Genomic DNA, 24972 nt, shown 5'->3' with positions numbered 1-24972 from the left:
AACACTTGTAGCTTGGATGACCATGTAACTCTCCGTTCCCTAGTCAGCAGTAAAAGCTGCATCAGAAAATTCTGGCTGTTTTATTGACAAGAGTAAGAACCCACAGCTCTGTGGGGTGATTTAAGCTGCATCAGCATACAAATATGCTCACAGTGGTGATACTGATGTTTTTGATGTTCAGCATCTTAGTCTAGTCTAATATTATTACATTAGTGCCACCACAACATGGAAAACAGCTGAGGCTGATGTGAATGTCATTTAGTTTTGTTGGTATTTGATTATAAACCAGAGTACTGAACACATTTGTTTTTTAAAACTGGGAATAACCAAAGCTATGACAATTCACATTGAGGAGCAGATTTAATAACAACAGTTGTCCACATTTCACTCAAAATTACAAGTGTATACTTAATGACAGTACTACAGGAGACGCAAAAGGAACAGAGTAATCAGGATGCATCACGTGGGAACCATGAATGTCTTTACAAAACTTTATTGTCGGGTGACATTGAGATATTTCACTTTGGACCAAACTGACAGATGGACTGACTGTCAGACTGAGAAAGTCAAATCAAAGAAAGCCTGTGTGAGAAAAAAACGCTAAGAAGGAAGCAAACTGTAACTCCCAAGCAGCTTTTCCACAAGAAACATCCAAACAGCAAGCTCAAAAATCTATTACCTGAGCAACTGTGAGCAAAATTAAAAAATAACAGTTTAATAATAATGTTCATTCATCACTTTGAACCACTTTACTGTTGGATAGGTTTTGAAAGAATCTGACAACTTTAACATAGCCTTTAGCTGCCAGTTGCTATGACAAAGTTTTCTTGAGCATTTGATTTTTATTTTCCATTGGGACTTCAGCTGCTGTTCATGATGATCATAGTAACTGGAGCCATTTACAGACATCAAAGAGATGGAAAAAGCATGACTACAAACATTCATATAAAAAAGAAAAAGAAAAAGGCGAGGATTCTGTCTGTTTTTTACTCACACAAAGTGGCCATGGCATTTTCATCCATCAAGACACCCACTTCCAACCATCCGTAACCAAAAAAGCCTTCAGTTGTCATCGGTTTTACTCACCCAGCACCCAGGGAAGGATCATCCACTCCACAGTGGTCGGTGCAGGGCCCTGCCTGTCCTGCCTGTCCTGTTCTGTGGTGACAATGTGCTGGGAGGCGAGCAGCAGCAGGAATAGAAAGGTCAGGTAGGACGCTGTGTGGCAGATGAACTTGATGAAGGGTTTACGGATGAAGAGGCCGTAGCGACTCTTAGGAGCGATGAGGTAGCAGAGAGCGAACGCAGGGTAGAGGAGGCCGATGAAGACACAGGTGAAGAACTTTCCTGCCCAGTGGCGTCGCCTCCAGCCGGGAAACTCATCGTACCACCGGGACGCCAAAAGCTGCTGACAGTTTGGCTGAGCTACAAACTTGAAGAAACATGACAGAGGAAGGGGGGGAGATTTGAGTTATTCTTTCCATCTGTTTGATCTGCAGAGGTAAATATGATTCAAAAGAACTTTTCATACCCCATTCCAAGGTATGGCTGCTGCTGCATGTGAGTTTGCTGGTAGACAGAATCCTCAGCTTACGACTATTTAATAGTTTTATACTTACCATAATGCCCTAGTGACAATATACCAGAATTAGCACCTGCTGTAAACTCCGGTTAAGGGCATTCAAACGAGGGAGTAGGATGTGTTGGCGGTGCCAAAAATTGAAGGGTTATCATCTACACACATGGATATTTTAGAATGAAACAGATATTGGCTGTCTTGGTGCAGAAGAAAAGGTGGCCTTACATAGAGATGTTGTCAAGAAACCGGAGAATCATGTTTTTAGATGACTGCATTGCATTTCTTGTCGATTCTCTTGAGACGAAAAGATCGCACTCCTTCCTGAGATGCCCGAATATGATTGGAATTTCTTCTAAAGCAGGCAACACTTTACAGTTCTTACCCACAAGAGGACTGATTGAAAATGTTCAAATCAACATGTGGAAATATTTTGTCTCCTTTTCTGCTGACTAGCTTGTTTGATGTTTTCTGTTTCTATGGGATAAATACTTCAAAGCAGAAGAATTAATAAAACATTTGAGTAAATGCTGTTCTCCTCCAGGTAACTGACTATAGGTTTAAAAGATCGGTGATTAAAAAAATATTTATGCAGCAATACTGCAGCAGTGCCGCATGACTACCTCAGCCAAATGGACTAAAGCTACATCAGCAGCATCTGGGGATAATCTAGAGGTATGTGGGTACAGAAAAAAACTCCTGGATAAATGAGTCATCGTGAGCATGCACGTATATGCCATCACACCTATGCAGACTGAGCTGTGAACTATCATGTTGAGCATCTATATCAGAGTCAAAGTGTTGACCGGTATCGGTGGGTGCCAATTCACCAACTCTGCAGCCTGGTTTCCATGGGAACCACAGATCCCTATCTGTGTCAGGGTCTGAACTAGAATGGCTCACATTTCCATACTTCAACTACAGTATCGCCACAAAACTTGAAAGGAAATTCAGAGGGGAAATACAGCAGGGGATGAATTTCATGGATGAGAGGAGAAGAAAAGGTATACTCTGCTTTTTTTTTTAAAATAAGAGACAATGAGAGATGGAGAGGGAGCGTTCAGATAATAAGGATCTTCCATTGCTACATATTTGAAGACTAAAGAGTAAAGAATGGAGGGACACAACCCCCCCCCCTGCTGATTTTCTCTTTTCATCTGACTCCTTTGAGCATGAACCTTATTATAGGCAAAATGGCTAACCTAATTAAGTTGCACCAAACGTCTGAAGCTCACCCATGGGTGCAGGCTAAGTCTTGTAATGAGGTACTTTAGCCAAGAAAATAATAAAATGAAAAAAAAAAAAGAAAAAAGAGCCAAATGAGCCATTGCTCTATATTCTACAGCAGATATAAATAGCACGGTCACATCTATTTAAAGAAAGCCTTGATCACTTTTTATCAAACCTGCTTTGTCGCAGATATTTGGAGCTTTGTCAGTAGGCTTGAATAGTCCACTTATAAACCACAGAGTTTACTTAGAGCTTGAATCTTTCACTGCATGTCAGAGCACTTCTTCTAATTAATGACAGGAGGTTCATTGGCTGCTTGATGTCTTGCCTTAATCAGCATGATATTAAACACTGACAGTGATGGTAATGAGGGTAGATATTAAGCTAATTACCATGATAATTAGGAAAAGTATGCATGCTAATATTTCACTGAGCTGTAATAATAAAGTCATAACTCTTCAAAATCTAATCAGATTATCTATGTTAAAGGAAAGATCTGTGGTCTAAGAAAGACGTGTATATTTAGCTAATTAGCTTTCATTTAATAAAAAGACGATACACTTTAAGCACCAACCAGAATCTCCTTGACTGAACCTTTGAATCCCCATACAAAGCTGTTTTCCTCTTTCATTTCTTCTCTAAAACTTTTCTTCTTGTTACTTCTTTCCCAGGAGAGTAAGTCCACACATGCCAGACATCAGTGGTTTGGCGTGCTCCCTTTGCCTGTCACAATCACTTACAAAAACTCGGCAGGAGTAAAGTGGCATATTTGCCTTGGGTGGCTTTTTCACACAACTTCCTCCTTTGCTGGTCTCAAGTCCAGTTGGGAAAGTGCCTCTCTCCGCCGTCGACTGTCCGAGAGTGCCAGGAAAGCGCTTATCTTTGTGTGAGTGCTGACGAGGCTTTCTAGACATGTTCCCCTGCAGCTTTACCGACATAAAAGCTCTACGGAAAACTTTTCTCCTCCACCTTTACAGGCACGCGCCGACAAGCGCACGACTTTCAGATGGATCCACTGTAGCTCATGTTTGCTTTGCAAAGAGATGAAAGGCTGGTGGATGGGAAGTCCATGTTTCTTCTTTGCTTGTACCAATTTTTTTGAAGTGCAAATGTACCATTCGGATTTGAACTGTGACAGTATGCTCACATTGCATCGAATATTTTAGGTCCTAAAAAAGTTTTCATTTAAAGTCTTCAGCTGTCTGCCCATCTTATGGTACAAGTTAATCAGAATCTGCCTACAAGCATTGATGCAGCTATCGAAGGAGCTCAAGTCGTCTCATACGACTTTGTCAGGACCACTTGGCGTCACATTTGAACACATTGGGTGCCTTTTATTGTAATTTTTCATATTTTTCGATATACGTAATATATGCTATGAGTTCACATACAAATGTTCTCTGCTTGTGTCATCGCTGTCGCTCCTTTTCAGATAAATAGGAGGGAATTTAGGGTGTTTGCTGTAACGTATGAGTAAAATTCAGCATGCATTTTAACCCAAGCCAAGAACTTTTCCTAACTTTAACCAAATAGTTTTAGTGCCTCAACTAAACCAAATTGTGAAACTAGAGTCTTAAATAAAGTGAAACTAAGTGACAAAATAATAGTTTGGCACTAGACACTCAACTCAGTGTCCTGGGTAAAAGTCCTGCGACTCTCCAGTTGGCTCCAACCCTCCAACCTCCTCATGAGGCTGTTTATAAGCTAAAACAAAATCAGTATTGACACTGATGGCCCCGATGCCAAAGAACGCCTTGTGCATATCTCTCAGACGCCAGCAGCTTTAACAAAATGTCAGGATTTGACACCTTGGGACTGAGACCGGGTTGGATGATCACACTGTCTGACACCTTTAATGCAGCTTGTCTAAGGCTTATAAAAGCAGGGTGTTGATGGACTTTTACATGAAACAAACAAGAAACCATGAGCTGAAAATGTCCCCGTTTCAAACTGCGTCTGTGAACGGCCTTGGATTATAGCGACATATTATACATGCGTGCCTCAGCTGCAACTCATTGCTGTTTATCACCGTGCGCCAAGATTTATCACCCATCATAATTGTATTACTCATCACTGTGAGCTGTATGGTTGGGTGGCCTCCCTCGCTGCAAGAGAGTCACTGGTTTTTATTTATTTATAAGGTCCTTACTTGTTTTTTTACTCTCTGACATTATTTCTCTGCTGTCTGTTGGTGATTGTGTTGTGTTGTTGGTGCTGACTGTTTTACTCACTGTGCACCTGCAGCCTGGAATAACTTGCAATAGAATCTCAAGCCTGACTCATTTATCCTTCGGGCAATTTGTGTCTTCATTTTTATTTATTTATTTTTTTTTGCCTACGGCGATTCTTGCTGTTGATTCATTTAGTTTAAATTTCAATTGCTATTAACTACTCTCAGTGGTTTGATAATTTTACTAATATGCCTTTTTAATATTTTGATTGTAGTTCTTATCCAAGTGCCTCAATTGTGCACCTACATCTATTGTTCAGTGTCTATACTGTAAACGATGCCTCCGTTCCTCAATGTATTCAGAGTTTAAATAAATGTTGACTGAAATTTAGAATAAAATTGAGAACTATGGTGACAGTCTGATACTTAAAGTCATCCTTTAAACAAAATTAAAAGATATCACATTTGCTTCCTCCTGTTGAAGGAAAACTATAATATTAAGGCTGAACACTGCTGCACATTGAAGCCTAACAGACATTTTCTGCAGCAAATTGCTGAAATAAGACACACGAGTGCTCATGGTTCTCCACTACATAACATCTCCTCCTGTTTTGTTTTCACTTAATGGAGACATTAAAACCTTTTGCCATTCTGAATTGCAGTTTTTACGAGATATCACAAGGGGGCAACGTCAAACTAGAGCATGTAAAATTGATGGGTTTCCTTTGGCGCCTCTGAAAATTTCAAATCTTAAAGAGGCAGTCTGTGATTCTTCAATACACTCACCTACATTTTGACAAGTATATCATTAAAAATGAGAGTAATCTAGTGTTGAACCCATCGGGGAGGCAGAGAGGATAATCTGTGCTTTAATGTCTATGTATTACTGATCATATGTATCAGATTTGCCCTCCTGCTGTATCAAAGCGCCGGCTGCTCTATAAGCTAAGCTCTTTAGAATGGAAGCCTGTGGAGATTTCTCTCCAGGCCATTATAAATTGCCTTTCTAAGCCCAGGGTGCAGAGCAGCAGCAAAGCCGACAAACACACATAGACGCAAGGATAAATACAAAAACGTAAACAAGCGTGTTCACACGCAAGAGGGTCAAGAGGAAAACTGTCCTTCATTTTGTTCAGTTGACGGTCAGAAACAGGCTTCTCATGACTCACCACAACAATCACAAACAGCATGCACTATAAAAAAAACAACAAATCACACATTTGGGCTGAGTGTCATGCCAATTCTAAGAGCTTAAGTGTTTGTCTGTAAAGTCGCTGAGCGAGATGAGTAGAATCACATCACAGACGAAATGGCCTGCACATAATAACTGCTCTGTGGGAAAACAAATGAGCCATTCCAGTCTAAGTGTGTGTCCACTTAACCCTGGATGCGTCACAGGGGGCAAAACCCCGTCTAGCTTAAAGATCATCTGTCACAAAGCAAAACGCAGTCGCTACAAATACCTCCATACATGCGTGTGCGTAGTCACAGTTGCGCTGTGCAAATGTTTCTTTCACGTCTCAGGAGAGAGCTTCAAGGAAATGTTGTTTTGGGGCTTCATTGATCTCCAATTTCTCATTTCTGTGGCAATTCTATGGTCGCAATCGTTAATGTTGTGTAATACTCTGCACAATTTCATGTTTCCGCTCTCCAGATGAATAAGAAGTTTATTAAAGAAACATTTCCAGAGATGAGAGTTTACAGAGAATAAGACAAATACTCTCCCTTAAAGCTAATTCGGAGACAAGTATTGATGAGTTAAGATGTGTTTCTTGCAAATATAGTCTCACTTAACCAGCCCATTCTGTAAAACACAATACCGCAAATATGACTTGGCCAATTTAAAAGCAAAGATTTTAATCAGAATGCAGCATGTTATAATCATTTCTGGCACAGACACACAGCCACAGAATGAGTACTTCTGGCAGAATAGCTTTATCTATCTTGAAATGACTCTTAACAAGTCTAGGTAGGTGGGACATTCATCATTTCAAAAGGGCAGCTGGGTGGACTGTTATCCACATTATGACAAACTGCTCTCCATCAAACTCCCGGTGCGATCGAAAGGGGATTATAGATAGGAAGAGAGGGGAAGGGCATATTGGGACGTCTCCTGGATAATTAACACGCTGCCGGGGTAGAGGAGATGCTAGGAGGCACAGTTGTGGCAGCGGCAGCAGGAGGGATGTTTGTTTACAGCATGGGCAATGAAAGACTTACTGCCAGCCACAGAGAGGTTGGGTAAGATGACAGGGGACTGTCCATCATTGTGCGTGCAGCACCTGTGCCCAATTGTCCTTTAGTGGCTCGACATGCTCATTCTGCCAACCTGTGCGTGGATGCGCAACAACTGGATGGATGAAGGAGGAAACAGCAGTGTCATAAATTGAGGCTCCTCCAAAAAGTGCATCTGCTGCGACAGCCAGGCAGAGCTCGCAGCGAAAGACACCTGAATGAATTATAAGCCGCTCCTGGGAGCGATGTGTCTGCTACTTCATCAGTTTTGCTGTACCTTTGTATTCAGCGGAACAATTTTGCAGCAGAATAGCTATTTAAACTCCCCTCCTTCTGTCGCCTTCAGCCGTTCCATGACTTCCCAAGTCCATTAAAAACTGTGCTCCATTTAACTTAGAAGAACATAACTGATGCATTAGTTGTAGGGTGTTATGGTTTCCTATTCAATCCTATCACTAAGCTTTTACCAGGGAAATATAAAGTAAAAGTAACAAATTTTACAAGAACTGGGAAATGAGTAGCCTGAGAGTTTAGCACCTAAGCAGAGGAAAAATAAAACATATAAATATATACATAAAGACACATCTCTACAGTATTTACCGTATAAGTTACTGAAGGTTTATAGCGCCATAGCCGTAGCACAAATTCGGCAATATACTTTACAGGAATTTAATTAACTTATTTGCATACTAATTGTTCATGGGTCTACCCAGTGGAAAGGCTTTTATCTCACAACGGAAAAAACACCTTGCAATCAGTGGACTGTAAAACTGAATATTGTTTTTGAGTTATCATGTTTGCACCATTTGCCGCATAATTATTTATATGCCTTTGAAACGCAATTCAGATCCAACGGAGCTGCTAAATAAAACCGCCCATTTTTTCTCATCACACATAGCTTAAAACTGCAATAAGTAAAATAATCAGTACCTAATTACCACGTTTTCCCAGTGCCTTTAAAGCAGATGTGCTGCACTTAGTCTGGATTGAAAATTAAAGATGATTATAGAGCATAGTGTGTGTAACTGGATGACCTGCATGTGGAAATTCCAGCAAGCGGTTATTGCCTTTTCAATTACATAATAAATAACGTGACCTGAACATGAACGTGTACTATCTACATGTTATTTTAAGGAGGTAAACATCCTAAATCTTCAGCTACAATCTTAATATAGAATCAAGTATTTATCTTGCAGCTGTACTTTGGTAATTGAATTCAAGCTTCTCCGTGCCTATCAGTCATCTGTGTGAGCTGCCGAAACGAAAAACAGATAAAATCCTTCCGAAACCAGCAACCAGATATCATCAACCCTGATGTTAATCTAACATCATTACACCGCTTTATATTGGCTGCCAGTGACACCTGTGAAGATACTGGCTTGGTGCAGCAAAGACTTCAGGTTTGGCAGACTTCCTGAGGCAACATAGAGGGAAAGCTGCCCGAGGCATGAAGCACTGAAATCTAACAACAAGCTGCACACAAGATCTTGTAGCAAACAACTCTAGACAGGAGGAAAAAGGGTGAAAAAAAAAAGATATGATTTCTAATATCCTGCACAATTTAAAATGCCACATCTGTGATATTGCCATCATATCTGACTCTTAGAGCTCTTTAGATGAAAGAGATGAAAGAGGAGGCAGGTACACTTGACTGATATGTCAAGTATGTGTGAGATCATTTTACTGATAGCCAACAGGATGAGATTACTTGCTTCCTTTCCCTTCCTCCACAATGAAGAACAAACAAGCAACCTTTTCTTTCTCGTTTTGTCCTCCAAAGATCACAACATGCATTTGTTTTAATGGCGATGTAATGGCATTGTGAATATCAAACTAACTACATACTTATCAGAAAGATGATTAATCTTTAATCAAAAACAGAATTGCTTGTACTTAGAATAAACATGAACATAAATGGTCAACACAAACAGCACTGACTGACATTACGTATTATACCTACCTCTTTTTGGTGGTACTTGATAGCCAGTTTGAGTCTTGCCAGGTCATTGTTGCCCTCCTCCTCCAATAAGTTGATGTCATCTCTGTAGTTCAGGATCATTTCCAGCTCTCTGGAGCTCCTCGTTTGGTCCAGGAGGTCCTTAGCGAACTGTTTACACTGCTGGGACAGCTCCTCATACTCGGATTTGAACTCGTTCTCCACCTGAAAGAGACAAGTGGAGTGAATGCAAAGTACAGATACTGTATTACTAAAGATCAAAAGCGTCCAGCAACTAAAATGGTAGTATGGATATGTTTACAAAGCATGTTTTCATATTTAGGAAGAGTTGGCTCAACTAGCTGAAATGGTATCATTGAACGCAGGTGTAAATGTGTGTAAGGCATATGAGCTATGTTTAATTAATTTATCATCGTATTGGTATTGTGCACCTATTTCCATCCATCCAGTATCTATACACCGCTTAATCCTCACTAGGGTCGTGGGGGGGCTGGAGTCTATCCCAGCCAACTCAGGGTGAAGGCAGGGGACACCCTGGACAGGTCGCCAGTCTATCACAGGGCTACACTTAGAGACAGGCAACCAAGCACCCTCACATTCACACCTACAGACAATTTAAGATCACCAATTAACCTCAACATGTTTTTGGACTGTGTGGGAGGAAGCCGGAGAACCCGGAGTGAACTCACGCTGCACGGGGAGAACATGCAAACTCCACGCAGAAAGATCCCGGTGCCCCCACCGGAACGCGAACCGGCAACCTTCTTGCTGCGAGGCAACAGTGCTAACCACTGCTCCACCCTGCACCTACTTATCTCTACTAAATAACTAAAATAAGGAACTTTGGGTTTTTAATATTTTTGGTGGAAATACTGCAAACTATAACAAGTGAGAATCCAGTTTGTGTAATTATTTCTATATTGGTGAAGTTATGTCTGTTCATAGCTGACTTTATTATTTTTAATTTCCTTATCAGATGACATTTACCAAGAGAAATTTATATGAATTCTTACCTAATACATTCACAGGCCATTGTCTGCCACATAATGGCATTATGAAAGGGCACGCGGGTCATTAATTTGCATTCGGTTAATATTTCAGCCCTTGAAAATCAAATCTCATCAAGTGATGTTCCACTATTAGCTGGATGCCTTGTCCTCACCTTACTGAGCTCCTGCAGCTCCCAGCTGAGCCTGAACGCAGTGAGGAACGGGTCCTCGCTGGAGAGCGCAATTAGTGAGGGACTCGACAGTGCTTTGTAGATGTTCAGGCGTGAACGCGAGTGCCGCAGGCTGTCCACATCTGAACTAGACACACACTCCACACAGTTGCAGCGCACCTGCAACATCAAACAAAGCATGGACACATGTTAATGAGGCTTCCCTGGGCTTAGTAATGGATCATGTTGCGGTCTAGCAAGGCAAGCAGTGTGTCCTTTATATCAACTCTGTACCTTCACGTCTGTGTAAGATATGTAAACATTAAGACCTGATTAGTGAGTTATTAATCTGGTACTTTATGCCTATTTTCACATCATATAAATATGGTAATATCATGCATATATATTTTTATATGCCCCATGTAATATACAAATAGAATTCTCACTACGCATCAGAGGCGTATGGTTCACCCACCTCATGTGGCTGCGGCATGGACACACCTTTCTGCACCAGAAGCTTGATAATTTCATAGTTGTTGGTGTGTGCAGCAAGAATGATAGGAGTGATGTCAGGGGTGAAGTCAGAGAACTGCTTGTCCAATAAGATAGGAGGAACCTTTTAAGGAGAAAAGAGAGAATAAAAGCTTCAATCACACATAAACACTAAAAGAGCCTTTCCAGGCAACACACTTGGCCTCGGCCCGTAATCTGTTGCCAATTCATGCACCTCACAGTCTTGTTTTTCTTTGTTCAGGTTGCTCGATAAAAGTAATTGGTTTGGCTAAACACTGCCTGAAAGATCTTCTGTTCACCTCAGAGTGCAGTTCAAAGGCCCACAATGAAGTTAAATGGAACTCAAGACCGTCTTGCGAAGGGATGACATCAGCCATGTCTGCCATCAACAAATGGATGTTCTGACCCTTGAAGTTATTACCTGACTGCTCAGTTTCTCTGCACTCATGGATCAGACAACACTCATCTTCAAACTCTGCCTTCATTGTGATCTCTGTTCCACAACTGTAAAGTTTTATGACTGCATGCAAAGCTAATGTATTGACAAAATTTGTCCACAGACTGACTGACTGACTGACTAAAAATCCCCTTTGTAGTATGATCACATTTTGCAATGATGACAGACAACCTCATGAATTGAAAATAATAACTCATGCTGTTGCAGCTGGTGACAAACATCAACGATCAAGAAACCGGCAGCTTGAGCTTTTGGAAGCCGCAGGGAGAACTGTTCAAATATCAATAAATTACACGCTTGGTCAAAGATGCAGACAAAATGCCATCCTTATCAAGATTCTTGTTAATGGTGCAGGCCAAAGCATAGTAAAAATCCTCAGTATTTCGTACATTTCAGAGGGAATCATAATGCACAGAGAGAAACTCATTCCACCTATCCCTCTTATCACCCACTCCAGCTAAGTCCTTTTGCTATTCCCATGTCGTTCAGTGGCAACACACGGCTGGCGGCAGCAGCGCAGAGAGCTGGCCCTTTTCACTTCTTTTAATTGAAGGTCTATTATCTGATTCTGTGGTAAAGGAGGAAGGGAGGAGAGAGAGATGAGAGTCAGAGAAGGGTTGGAGGAGGTAGGTAAGGACCTACTTAGCAATTTGATGCAGACTGATGACAGATGGGAATAACAGCTTCTTGCTCTCGTGAGAGAGCTTCACCAGGAACGAATGTTAGAAACAAGACAGACGAGCAGCTTGAAAGACCTACATCTCTCTATAGTGTAGCAACGCAACAAGGGAAGCTGACAAAATAGGATTTAAAGTTTGAAGACTGTAGCAGCTGTGTAACAGACATTTTACACCTCTGGTGTCGACAAAAAAAAGTGTTATTTTAGCTGTCTGGGCTATAGGGCTGTCACAATCATGACATTTTGGTTGATAAATAATTGTCAGACACATAATTGCAATTAATGATTCAATTGTCTTTCTCTGTTCATTTTATGACTTTATCAGTTCTAGATTAGTGGTATTAGTGCCTTTGACTGTCACGTTTTTGCCACTAATCTGACAAACTGCCTCTTCCAGGTCATTGGGCTGTCCTTTTTCATTTTAATTAAAACCATAATATGTTCACAGTGGTGCTGTGGTGTTTGACTTTGAAACTAAAGCCATGATTTTAATGATGCTCATTAAAATGCAGTAAATCAAATATTAGAAGTTAAGCACCTCGAAATAAAAAACATTGGTACCATTAAACCATAACAGAAGAAATGGGCACGGATGAGGGAAAAGTGATTGAAATATGAAAAAAATTATTGAGCTCAACTGATGGAGAGTCAGGTATCAACAGTGAGAGACACAAGCACACATTTGAGAAAAAAGATTGCAGATTCAGTTTTTTTTGTTTCATTCTCAACCTCTGAAACACAAATATGAAAAAGTCTGACTGAAAAGTGTCATTGTGGCCAAGCTCAGATGCTTCCCATGCATCAATTAAGCACAGCTTGAGGCAACATACCTGCTATGAAAACACACATTGGAGATATCAATAAAGCTGCAAAACTTAAATGCAGCACAAGACAGAACAATTTAATCACATTCTGTGCAGGTTTTCAGTACAACAAATAATCAAGGCTTCAAGAAAAATACCGGTACATACCTTAGCAGTGTTTGCTACGTGAGGTCAGTGATGGTCAAATCTGTTTTTCTAAATGAATTAAATCAGTGCAAAGGTCATAAAATCTGTATATTTCTTGTTGATGTTCATGTGTTGACTGAATGGCCCTCACACAGTGAATACGCTTCATATTTTTCTCTCTGTGTTTACTCGCTCTCTCCCCAGTCACACTGACAGCACCTGAGATTCAGGCAGGTCAGACTCTGCGAGGCAGCTTATGTGGCTATTCTCGTCCTGGAGTTTCTTGGTGAATGCTGCTATAGCAATGTGGCCAAGTGTCAGTGTGTGGAGACCAAAGACACAGTGGCTGTCAGGATCCTCAAGGACACTGATTTTATCCTCTTCTGGTGTCCACAGGTGTCGATGTTAAAGGTTCATCCGTGTAATGAATCCAGACGTCACTAATGTAAAGATGTTCCTGAAGCTGTTTGAACATGAGAAGTATCTGTCTAGCTTTTGAGACACTGGGCAGGGATCTCTATGCTCTAAGAATGAGACTGGATGCCGCTGTCTCGAAACAACATCTGCTTGACTGAAAAGCAGGTTTGTGTTACTGTAATATGAAGTCTTCATTCGACTGATCACTGCAAAACTTTAACCCTCCATACAGCAGTACATGGGAAACTAAACTCCAAGTGTCTTTCTTGTTTATATCTGTCATGTCTCGTACCAGGTGTTAGGTTTTTTTTAGTTTTTTGTCTTGTATTTGTGTTGTCTCGTGGCTTTTATTTTGAAACCTATTTGCCCTCCTGTTTCAGGACGCTTGCCCTCTCCCCGGTGTTTCCTGTGTCTGATTGTCTACCCAGCCCTGATTGTCTCCACCTGTCCCTCATTACCTTGTGTGTGTATATATAGTCTGCGTCTCCCTTTGTCCTGTTCGTCTTGTCATTGAGTCTAGCTTCACGTTCTAGCCCTCTTCATGTCCAAGATTTCCCCGTTCATGTCCCTTGTGGAAACTACCTTCAAGTTTTGTTTGCTACTTTGTGTTCAGCCTCTTTCCTAGTCAAGTGTTTGAGTTGTTACTTTGTTTAGAAAGATTGTTAAGTTTTTCCTCATTGAGTGATTTTTAGTTTGTATTTCCTCATCGAGTGATTTTTTTGGTTCTTTATTCTCCTCGTTAGAGTGACGTGTTGAGTTTTGTTTTTTTATTGTTGAATGATATTTCTGTTGATACTTTTGTAAATAAATCAGTTTGAGAACGTTTTTGAGTTTTTGAGTCGTGCATTTGGGTTCGCTTTTTTGTTGGTCTTGTCAATATCTGGAGCTGTTGGTGGCCTTGGATGTCCTGTTCTGCCAGTGTGCAGGACTGCCTCTACAGGGTCAAATTATTCAACTTTGGTGAAGCCCTTCCAGCCTGTGACTAGCAGATGGCAGGTCAGATGGTAGGAAGTCCATGCACAACCTCAGCTGACCTCACTGCATATTCTGTTTGCAGATGAAGTTCAGGATTGAAGTTCTGGGTCAGCTAGAAGACCGCCTGGTCTGGGGAATATGGCCAATACTTTATCAGTGAGGAGGAAGCTCCTGATAGTAAAATGTTCTTCTTGGTTGGATGTGGTTAAATTGTTTTGTTTGAACTCGTCTAGGACAGTTTCATATGTATTTTGTTTCTTCAGACACCAAATGAATATACAGCTGTTAACAATGTACAAGCTGAAGCATGGAGCAGCTTCATTTAGCTGTCTAGCTTTGTGGATGATCTGGTTCACGCAAATAATCTTAGTTGTGTTTGAATGAAGACTGAACCAGTAGCAGCTACTGGGCTGCTTCTAAGAGGTGGGAGCTGATCAGTTAGCCTCACTCTGTCTCCAGATCCAGATCGATCCTAAAGGAGAATCTGCTGAATTTGATTGATTTTGTGGACTTCCTGAAACTGCTGCTGCAACTTGACGGGGATCAGAGAATCTGTCCCGGTAAAACTCTGCAACACCTGTTTATCACAATGTCCCATTTGAGACACTGTGACATTCACATTGGTAGTAAATAACACAAGAGGTTGGATAAACTGACTGACTAATTCACAAATTGTTTGTCATACTTCCTCCAGTCGGACCACTTCCCAAACTGTGGTGAGCTTCTATGGAGCGGATGACTCAGCATACAGACTGAACATCTCTGCAGCACCTAAACCTGATCAGGTATCAAATATTGCCTCACTAATTACTGTCATCATAAAATCAATAAATAAATAAAAACATGAAATTACAAGATCACTTGACTGTTTGGTTTCTATCCGGTTAGTCATTTCATTTCAAATAAATCCTGAGAGACAAGAGGTTCAAATGCTTAAGCCACAGTTAAGATGAGATCTGAGATGTACTGTACGAGGTGTTTTATAAATGTTTCACTTTAAAGTCTTTTCTATTAAGACAAAACAGAAATAGCATCAGTGAAGCTCTGTGTCAGCGCTGCTTGCGGAAGAACAGAATATGAAGAACTGCTGTCTGAGGGATTGGTTCATTTTCTCAAAAGATGTTTCATCACCCAAAATGCAAGCCAGTGTTGTCATATCATGTGGACACTAATTAGTTGTGCAGTTTACTCTCAGAGCAGTCGCAGTGTGGCAGCAAGTCCAGAGAGCGGCACAGAGTCGCGTCTGAGTGCTGTCATGCATCGCAGAGGAGGGTGAGCTAATAAGCTACTGTATGGACTCTGTTCTCCATGTGGGAGGAGGAGGGACATCAAATAATCTACATCAAAAAGCCTTGGCCTGTGCCCAAGCGTGGACCAGGAGGAGTGCAAAGTGGTAGATGTAAAGTTATGATAATTGCAGAGAAATGAAACAAAATTATTGCCCACTCCTCTGAGTAATGCATGTTTGGATGAGCCATCCAACATCAGCATTATTGATTAAAAATGTAACATTAGCATCTGCAAAGGCACAGTGAGAGTTTACTTTTGTTTTCAGTGAGTTCCATTTTAAGCTTCCCTGCTGGTTTTCACCTGTCATCCTACAACATCAAAAACATTTTGATAAAGCCGGTAAAAAAAAGAGACATTGCACAGTTTTGTTTATGAATTTCACTGTGGAATATAATCTTAAGTCTTGAATTCATGGTAGCATGACTATACTTACTTTACATTATGCTCTGTGTTACGCAGGGAAAAAAAAAAGACCGGCAGAAACACAGAAAAAATGAAACAACAAAATACAAAAACACCTAAAGGCCTGTTTAATTGAGAAACAGTGTGAGCTCCAGCGTCTGATCCACTGACAGATGCATATCTGCACTCAGAGGATAATACATGGAGCTGTTTAAATCGCTGATAACCATGCAGTCCTCAGCGGAAAACGAATAAGCTCCAACACTTGTGAGATTACAAGCACGTTATTCAGACAGGCTGCAAAATAGAAAGACAAATATACACAATTCCAGCAAAGCATAAAAGGAATCTCCTTATTCATAAATCTCAGGGAGGGCACTGGTAACAGATAGGATGCACTTCTCCCAGGCAGCCTTTTAATATAGTCAATGAGCTTCTCTTGGGGTGATTTGGTAGCACTGGAGTGATCTATTTTCACATCCTACTCATGTGATGGGAGGAGACGCTATCCTAAGAACGCATTAAGGTAAAGAGGAAAATGTATCATCTGATTCACGTCACAGCTGAAGGGTTGGGATTGGAAATTTTTTGGCCTCTATATCTTAGTCCCCCCCCCCCCCCCTCCCCCATCCATTTAACAAACAAGTCTGATCTATCTCTTGTGCTCCCTTTTCTTTCTGAATATATTCGTCCATCTCTTTTCATTTTTACATTCTTTTCACTATTTGCCTTTAAAAGCCAAACATGCTGCCGCTAACATGGACACAACAGGAGCAGCAGTCACATCTCCCCATCGACTGATTGATGAAGCCCCAAAAGAAAACATTTGTCCCTTTGTGGTTTATGGTGCATTACTGCTAATAGGGAGAGGAGGAGGAGGAGAAGAAGAAATTATGTGACGCCTGCACTGTATGCGTGCATTCACATGTGTGCAGTTCAGGAATACGAGAAAGAAAAGAAATGTAATTAATTAGACTGTGTTTGTTTTCTGATTAGACTAATTGAAACCCTAAACAAGCGGGTCTCATCTAATACAAAAAGGGATTTATTTATGAACAGCAGCACTCTCCATCTGATCTGAATCAAGATTAAAAATGAACTATGAATACACTCTTATTTTGCACAAATTGCACGTCCTATTTTCTTTCAGTGAACATACTCATTAAATCTCTGTCTGCAAGACCTGTTCCTTTTTCCAAAAGACAGAAGAAGGGCCTATGAAGATAGCTTTTTGAAGTGTCAGCTTTTGTTGTTGCCAACAATACTAGGTCAATTATTTTGGATGGTAGAAAAAGCTGCAGGGAACCGCATGCAGCTTATCAGACATACAATGAGCCTGACATCCCGCTCTGTCATTCAGTTGGATCCAAAATTCCTCCTGTGAATTTGAACATGGGCTCTTGCTGCTGGGTATGATTTCTAGCTAAAAGAAGGTACACTTTGGCCTCAATCGGTAAATTTTTTGGGTTTGAATCATAAAGGAGATAAGCATTCTACTTGTTCATTGAGCTACATCGATTACTGGTCAGTCATTTTATAATAAACAACACGTGATGTTGGATTAAAAAAAAAAAAAGGTTATCATAAATTTTACAGACGAAACTGACACATGTCCCAAGATTGGTGCAGAAATAGTATTAAACTATCTGCACTACAAGAATCAAAAATAAACTGATGCTAAAAACAAATCAAAAAATTACAACAAAATTTGGTGGAAAAAAAAAAAACAGAAAAAATGACAGAAAGTAAATGCCCCCCAGCCCTGACAGCAGCTCACGGTACGTTCACTTCACACTTTGATCTCACAAATAAAGCAGACTTAATTGGAGACCCTCCTCACCTGCATGCCGCCACTGGGCTTCTTGTGATTTAGCAGCAACTCCACAGCTCCCACCACTTCCTTGCGGATCGCGTGCAGCAGGGCATCACCGACGTACACATTGAAGCTCAGCAAGAGCTCAATGATTTCCAGGTTCTCGTTCTCAATGGCAATCAGCAGAGCTGTGCGGCCGAGAGGGTCGATGCAGTTGATGTTGATCTTGAAGTAGATCTCTGCCTCCTGACAAAATAAGGGTTGGGATTGAAAGTCAGGGTTCGTTTCAGTGCCTTACGCCTGGAAGTCTGGGGCTATCATTGATTAGTCAGAACATCACACACAAGGAGACACTTTTAAAAGGAAATGTAAACTCTTTACACCTTTTGGATCTGACAGAGCAGCTACCAGGTTATAGATTTTTTTTTTTCTCAGAATCTGTGGGAGTCGAGTTTAAACAAGGTCTCTGTGGCTTTCTCCTCATCTGTGTTTGTGGCTGGCAGCTCAAGAAAGCTCGCCACTACTGGCATAACAAAACCAAAACCCCAACTGAACTGCTGGCAGTCAAGTTGAATTGTGGGAAATGTATGCACCAGACGAGAAGGGGGCATATCTTCAATAAATCAGAGTTTCTATCTTGTTCTGCTGCACTGATTTCTGTATTTTTTAAAAACTTGTAATGCTACAACAGGCTAAGTGCCCTTCAGTTATAAGATGCTGGCATTATCAGGATTTAACAGCAGTACTTGCATTTTTACTGAGAGCCTGAAAATGGCAATAGTAAAAATGTCAGCTTCATAAGAGAACTTTTCAGTTTGTTTCCTAATGGAAGAAAAAAAAACAAAGAAGAGACAAGTGCTTGCAGTGGTGATTTTGTGCCATCTCAAAGTGGACAAGCTAAGTGGGAAAATTTGAATGACTCTCACAAATTGCAATCTGTGATGATCAAAAGATATTACAATGGACTGCAGTTTAAGTTTGAATCTTCTTTTTCTTCCTAAGTCCTTTGTTTTTCTCCTTTGTTTTCCTGAACCAATTTTTGTTTAACTTATATCTAGTTTGTGTCTGCTACAGGTCAGGCCATAAATCTTGCAATTCTTTCTGAATCAATCCAACCAGATTGAGGCTTTAAAGACCTGCTTAATTGAAAATCTACTTATTACCTTGTGACCATGCAAGTGTGGTGTTTCTCTTTTTGCTGGAAGACATATGAGAGAAATAAGCAGAAGCTGAGTATTTCTACCTTGGAATTACATTGTGATATGCCAGTGTATGTTTTGTGGTGTGCCGAGTAGACAGCACACCAATTAAAAGGGATCTCAGTTGGCACATAGGCTGGATGCTCTGCTCAGTTCAAGCAGCACATACACCTACCTCGATGACACTCTATACAAACACATAGTGGTGAGTTCTGATGTCAAGAGACGATGCAATGTGAAATTAATCAAATGGACGGTAAATACCATAAATATCCCGCAGCCAGCAGGTATAGTTTGCTGGTATCATTTTTTATCCCTGAGGTGTTTTTATCTCGTCAATGACTAATAACTCGGGAACGTTGATAGCTCTGACAGACTCATGCTTTCTTTAAAGTGATGGCTCCATTCAAGAGATATACTTGCTCATTTCTTGCTGGCTTGTGCCCTGCCTGTAGGAAAAGGATTATAATGGCCAGTCTTGAAAACTTGGATTCATGGGATTTCGTCAGTAACAAACCCAAGGACACAATGCTGTCAATTTGCAAAGTGGGGCTTTCTGTATCATCATTCTTCTTCAAAATTGGATTCTGGCTCAGACACATAAGACTGAATTACTCCAAAATTAAAACTTGTCATTGTGTAACTTTAAGTAGTTTGACATTGTTTGAGCAAGGTTGCTGGTGAGCTGGTGTGCTCGAGCTGTAGTGGGAAGAGGGGAATGGGTTGCTAGAGATAAAGGCAGGGACTAATTTGCATATTAAGACTGGCTGATAGTAAAGGCAGTGAAGATTTAGGGTTAAATCTAAACAATTTTAAGGGACTAAACACTATTTTTATGGGGGAAAAAATCTAGTTTGATGATCAGAGATGTGTTTTTAGGAGTTTTATCAGTCACAGAGATAAACTTTTTATATCCATTCATCCATCATTTAGAGCTTTACGTGGCTGCATCCATTCATCCATTAATCAGTCAATTTATTCAGTCCTCCCATGCATTTATAAATGCAAACACACCTCCAGAGCTTGTTTGACACTCGCATAGTCCCCCTTCTCCACAGCTCCGAGGTAGGCTTTCTCCAAAGGTGACAGCTCCGACTCGGCCCGCACAATTCTCAGCGGGATGCGGTCCCGGTATGAGGAGCTGTCAGTCCGCCGGTAGTACAGCTGTGACATCTCCCTGGGCTTCAGCTTACAGGCACCCTGCTAATACTGCTACAGCTGCTGCCAGGCTGGGGGAGTTCACACTAGAAGGCACAGGGACAAAGGCGTTAAAAGGAGGGTAAACTTGTTGGTATCGACCTTCACATGTAAGAAAAGATGAGAAAGAGAGGACGCAGAGATGGGGACAGAGGGCTATAAAAAAGGAGAGATGATGCACATAGTCGACCCCTGCATTCATGAAGTGATACTTATCCAAGCATCACCTAATGTTACGTCTTTACCTTGAGAAAGGACAAGAACTAGAGCGAGAAAAAGCCCAGAGTTTAAAAGAAATTGATCAAATTTCAGACTCAAACGAAATTTGAAGTCAACTTAAACTGTAGATAAGTCCCTCGCTCGGTAATTGACACAGCATTACGTAACTCTTATGCAATTTTTTCACGGTGAGAGGTGTGTTTTGTTGACCTTGCAGCGTTAACAGAAACGCTTTGGATGTACAAGTGCTCAGAACCGCATGTCATGCAATTACCGCAAACATGCTAAGTGCTGAAGGAGAATAAATGTTAAACCGTGTTTCACCTGAACCACTGATACACAACATCAGGCATGAAGTGTTGTTAGTGCTTGTAACTGAATACTTTAAAGTCGTTAGTGATCGCTGCTCATCGATTAACAGCATGCAAAGCTTCAGTGGTCCATATCTAAAGTTTTTTTTTTGCAATCTGACAGGAGTAAAATATTTCTATGTGATCCCCAAATACACTGCAACAAAATAACAAGAATAGAAGATGGAGAAGTATTGTTTACACGGCATTAACAATAGCATCAGTAAATGCAACTATAACAAGCTTATTCTAAAAATGAACATATCCCTCAGTTGCCTCTGAATGTCTTTAGACTAAAGCCAGCATCAGTGCTAATGGTAACCTGACAGCCATCACCGAACAGATGCACAACGCAGTAACATTTCTCTGATGTTCCTTAGAGTATTTAAGGGACACAGAGAGCAGGAAAACAGTAAGTACAGGAGCTGGGGAGGGTAAATAATAAAACAGGTTAGTAAAAAAAACTAATAACAGACAATGGAAAGTGGTGCGTGTTACCAAATATTAAAAAGATGAGAGATCAAGTAGTTATTGCCTAATGCGCCCCTCTCTCTCCTTCCGCTGTCTCAGGACAACTCATTACTGTCTCGATCCAAGAAATAATGAGTGGACTCACAGCAGCCCAATTAGTTTGGCAGAACAAGAGGAAAAACAGCAAATTTCTTTTATAAATATGTGTAAAAATATGCGTGTTGTGTGCAAAGCTCTGGATCCTAAAATAGCACGTTTAAAGGAGCAGTTCAACTTTGGGAAGCACATTTTTTTGTCGCTCTGGCTGATAGATGAGAGGAATGATGGTACTGTCATACCTACACTGCAAGTTATCCATTTCCCCTGCATCTAGCCTTTCTGCTAAGCTACACTAATTAGCTGGTAGTGGTGGCTTCATAATTACCCATGGACATACATGTAGTATCAAATATCTCATTTGACTCTGAGCATAAATGCAAATAAACATACTTCCCTGAGCAGCATCGTATTCCTTTAATTAAATTAACATGGTGCATTTATAGTTTATCATTTTAGTTTCAATCACTGGTGTTAACATATCCCAGTGTTCCCAGTCCTAATGTTCCCACAGGCTGCAGGCGCTGGAGTGTAAGAAGTCTAAAATGCAGACTAATAATGAAACAATTCATGCTTTGCTGGTGTTCCTTAGCAACATTTCTTTTTTTTTTTTCAAATTATACCACCTGTCATGTTCTCGTATAGTCAAGGTGCCACTTCACTGCTAAATAAGTGCTCCCAGGGCTTTCTAATTTCTCTCCATGGAAGAAAAGACCCCCCCTCCCCCCAAAAAAAATCAACAATATAAGTCATCATGGAAGAAAAGAAAGATTTGTTCCACTTAATGATCTGCTCACTACTGGAGAAGCATTTTTTGTAGCAGCTTTTCATACCTCATTTGAGATCCTGGCCATTAGTTTGATATTGCTGTGGCCCATTGTGGAGCCATTTCACTTTAAATCAAAAAGAAAAAAAAAAAAAGAAAATCTCACAGGCCACAGAAGGAGCCTGAAGATGTTGTTTCCAAAGCAGAAATGGACCTCTGATGAAACCAACATGAAACCAAGTACGTAATTCATAAAATGATCATTTCAATCATTCAACATCACCCTAAAACTGAAAACAAAATTCTGAAGATATTAAATCATGGTTGGATGGGCCCACCTCCTCTTCAGTTTCACAGATAATTAAGGTGTTGTGCTTGTGATTTTGGTTGTCACTGTTCCACTGAAGGCTATAAATGCTTACACAGGAGTATGTTTCAGTACTTTTTTGGCAGATGTCACATTCTGTACTTGTTTGGGTGACTCCACCTTAGCCAGTTATATGCTTCGTACTTTCCTTTGCTCATCTATTCTTGTTCAACTTACAACAGAAATTGAAGCACCAACCAAAACCTTTGTACAAGAGGATGTGTGACTCCTCTGCCGATGTGTGTGTGCAAATATTCCGACACACAAAACATTCCATACATGGGATTTCTCCTACTAATCTCTGAAATCAATGCACGATTTAGAAATAGAAAATCTTCGCCGGAGTGGCAGCAGTGGTGTATTGGCAGGGAACATGTTGAGCAAAACATCTTTTATTCTGAAAGTTGCAGCACTCAGACAGCATTCCACTGATTAGATAATATTTCCAGCAGACCATGCAGCACATTTAGACAAGCTTGTCCTGCAACAAGAGTAACACAATCATAAAATTGTCAGCTTTCACTTCACAGGTCTGTGTAAATTGGCACACAGTGCTTATATACACTCTCAAGTGACATTTTAACATTTTTATCTCTGTGTCTGTGCCCAAGAATGGTTCTGGGGGTGGAATGGAAAAAATAACAAGGGTTGTAAATAAGAGGGGACTCTTCCTCATACTTGCTGGGGTCCTTCCCTCAAGCAAAAGCTGAAGGACAGTAAATGCGCCCAGTTACACAGCTCTGCTCCTGTCTGACATGGAATCAGATTTTATCTTTAGATCTTACTCCTGTCTACTAAAAAAACCCTTTTAAGTCAAAATTTTTGCAAAAAAGTCAAGCACATTGGAGCAAAAAAACTAACCTGTGGGATGTTGGGCATTGGAACTTCCTCAGGGAGATCAATGTTCTTCCTTCAGAAAATAGAAAAATCATTCGCCTTAACTTCTTCAATTCTGCATCCTCACAAATGTGAAAACAGCAGAGTGGGTCTGCATGAAGCTCCTGCTTGTTAATGTGTTGGTGCCTTGTGGTGCCAGTCCGTCTTTTTCTTGTTTTTTTAATCTAGTCTGCATTCTTCCCTCTCGTTTTTTGGAGACTTGGCAGTTCTCCTACTGTACATCCACATTCGGTTAGTTTTGATCACGATTTCCACTCGGTGTTAAAAGAGGGGGGAGAAAGAAAAAAAAAAAAAAACGCAGACCGGCGCACACCGCATTCAGCTCACCGCGCAACAAATCCTGGAGACAGAAAATAAGCAACAGTGAACTTTCCTCGGCGGATTACACCTGGTTCTGCAACGCCTCCAGTTTTCCCCAGGGTGTATTTTCACCGATGTTCTTGCCCACTCGACTTATCCACCTGTTGGGGGGTGATTGAGCGAAAAGCGGCGCCTCCAGAAATAAACGCAGAGCAGCCAGATGCCTGGCAGGCGGTCTGCGGTGCGCTGCTGCTGCAGACGGGTCGTGCGCACTTGGAGACGCATTGAACACTGTGGCACTGCGAGAGGGAAGAAAATCATCTAAACAAGCAACTGTGCCAGACATCCAGCTTCGCTCCAAAAGAAAGAAAATCACACTTAACATTGGCTTACCGCATAATTTAAAAAAAATAAAAAATAAATCCACTCCTTGTGACAGAATAGCAGGGATTTAATTTGCTTTGGAAACCAGAGAAATGAATGTAAAACTCATATCAGACGTTTAAAACTGAATGTAAGACAATTCTTCCTGCAACTCATATGCAAAAAGCCCAATATTTGACTTTTATGTAATGTGCATGCAGTGAAAAAGAACTATATTACAAGAACACTCTGTAATGACCACTGCTATGACAAGGAAACCGCATACATTTTGCTTTTCAGCACTCAATCAGGCTGGAATCAAGTCCACTGTGTTGTGGATCACAGCATTTGTCAGGCATACTGAACACGCCTGAAGTAACAGAATTGACAGCAGCAGCTCCCATCCTATCTGCCTTCAGGCTATCTATCAGCGAGCTGGACACACTTGCACAAGCTTGGAGTCAAGTATGAGGCTGCCCACTGCGGCTTGTCACCACACTGATCATACTTGCAGCACAAATTCAAACTCAGCTCTGTCTTCCACTTCCTTACTTTTGGCTCATAACTCAGCCTGTTTGGTTGACTTATGGGCGTGTTGATGTTGTAAATTCTTCCTAATAGTGTGTAATGCTGTTGAATGTCCTCTGACATGTTTATAGAGTCTCCGGGGGAGACTCATTCCTTGTGTGTGTCTTTGTGTGAGTTTATCTTGGCAGAACTTGCATTTAAACTGCAGGTTTAGTCACAGTGACATGTCAGCGTGAGGACGCACGTTTTTAGAAATGGAGATCCTTTGATTAGTCGGTGCTTGCCACTGTATTTGTGTTGATTGCACAGAAGATGGAAATATGGATTTGTGCTGCTTATCCATCCTTGTGCTTCTTCTTATTTGTACATAATTGCATATTCACTTTAACATTACTG

At 40.8% G+C, this 24972-nt stretch overlaps 1 protein-coding gene across 1 annotated transcript in view; it reads right to left on the bottom strand.

The window, feature by feature from the left end:
- LOC103369075 (short transient receptor potential channel 4) overlaps positions 1-23738 on the bottom strand; it is a 28702-nt gene extending 4964 nt beyond the window's left edge. Inside the window, exons 1-7 of the mRNA XM_008297678.1 lie at positions 23350-23738; positions 20037-20266; positions 17851-18069; positions 10803-10943; positions 10331-10507; positions 9172-9372; positions 1087-1432 (exon numbers count right to left, since the gene is read on the bottom strand). Of these exons, the coding sequence (XP_008295900.1) occupies positions 1087-1432; positions 9172-9372; positions 10331-10507; positions 10803-10943; positions 17851-18069; positions 20037-20195 (1243 nt within the window). The 5' untranslated portion in view covers positions 20196-20266; positions 23350-23738. The remainder of the gene's footprint in view (positions 1-1086; positions 1433-9171; positions 9373-10330; positions 10508-10802; positions 10944-17850; positions 18070-20036; positions 20267-23349) is intronic.
- Between the last annotated feature and the right edge of the window lie 1234 nt (positions 23739-24972).

This window comes from Stegastes partitus, unplaced genomic scaffold, assembly GCF_000690725.1.
Source record: "Stegastes partitus isolate 25-593 unplaced genomic scaffold, Stegastes_partitus-1.0.2 Scaffold1236, whole genome shotgun sequence".
NCBI classification, from domain to species: Eukaryota; Metazoa; Chordata; class Actinopteri; family Pomacentridae; genus Stegastes; species Stegastes partitus.
This window is presented reverse-complemented; position numbering and strand designations above follow the sequence as displayed.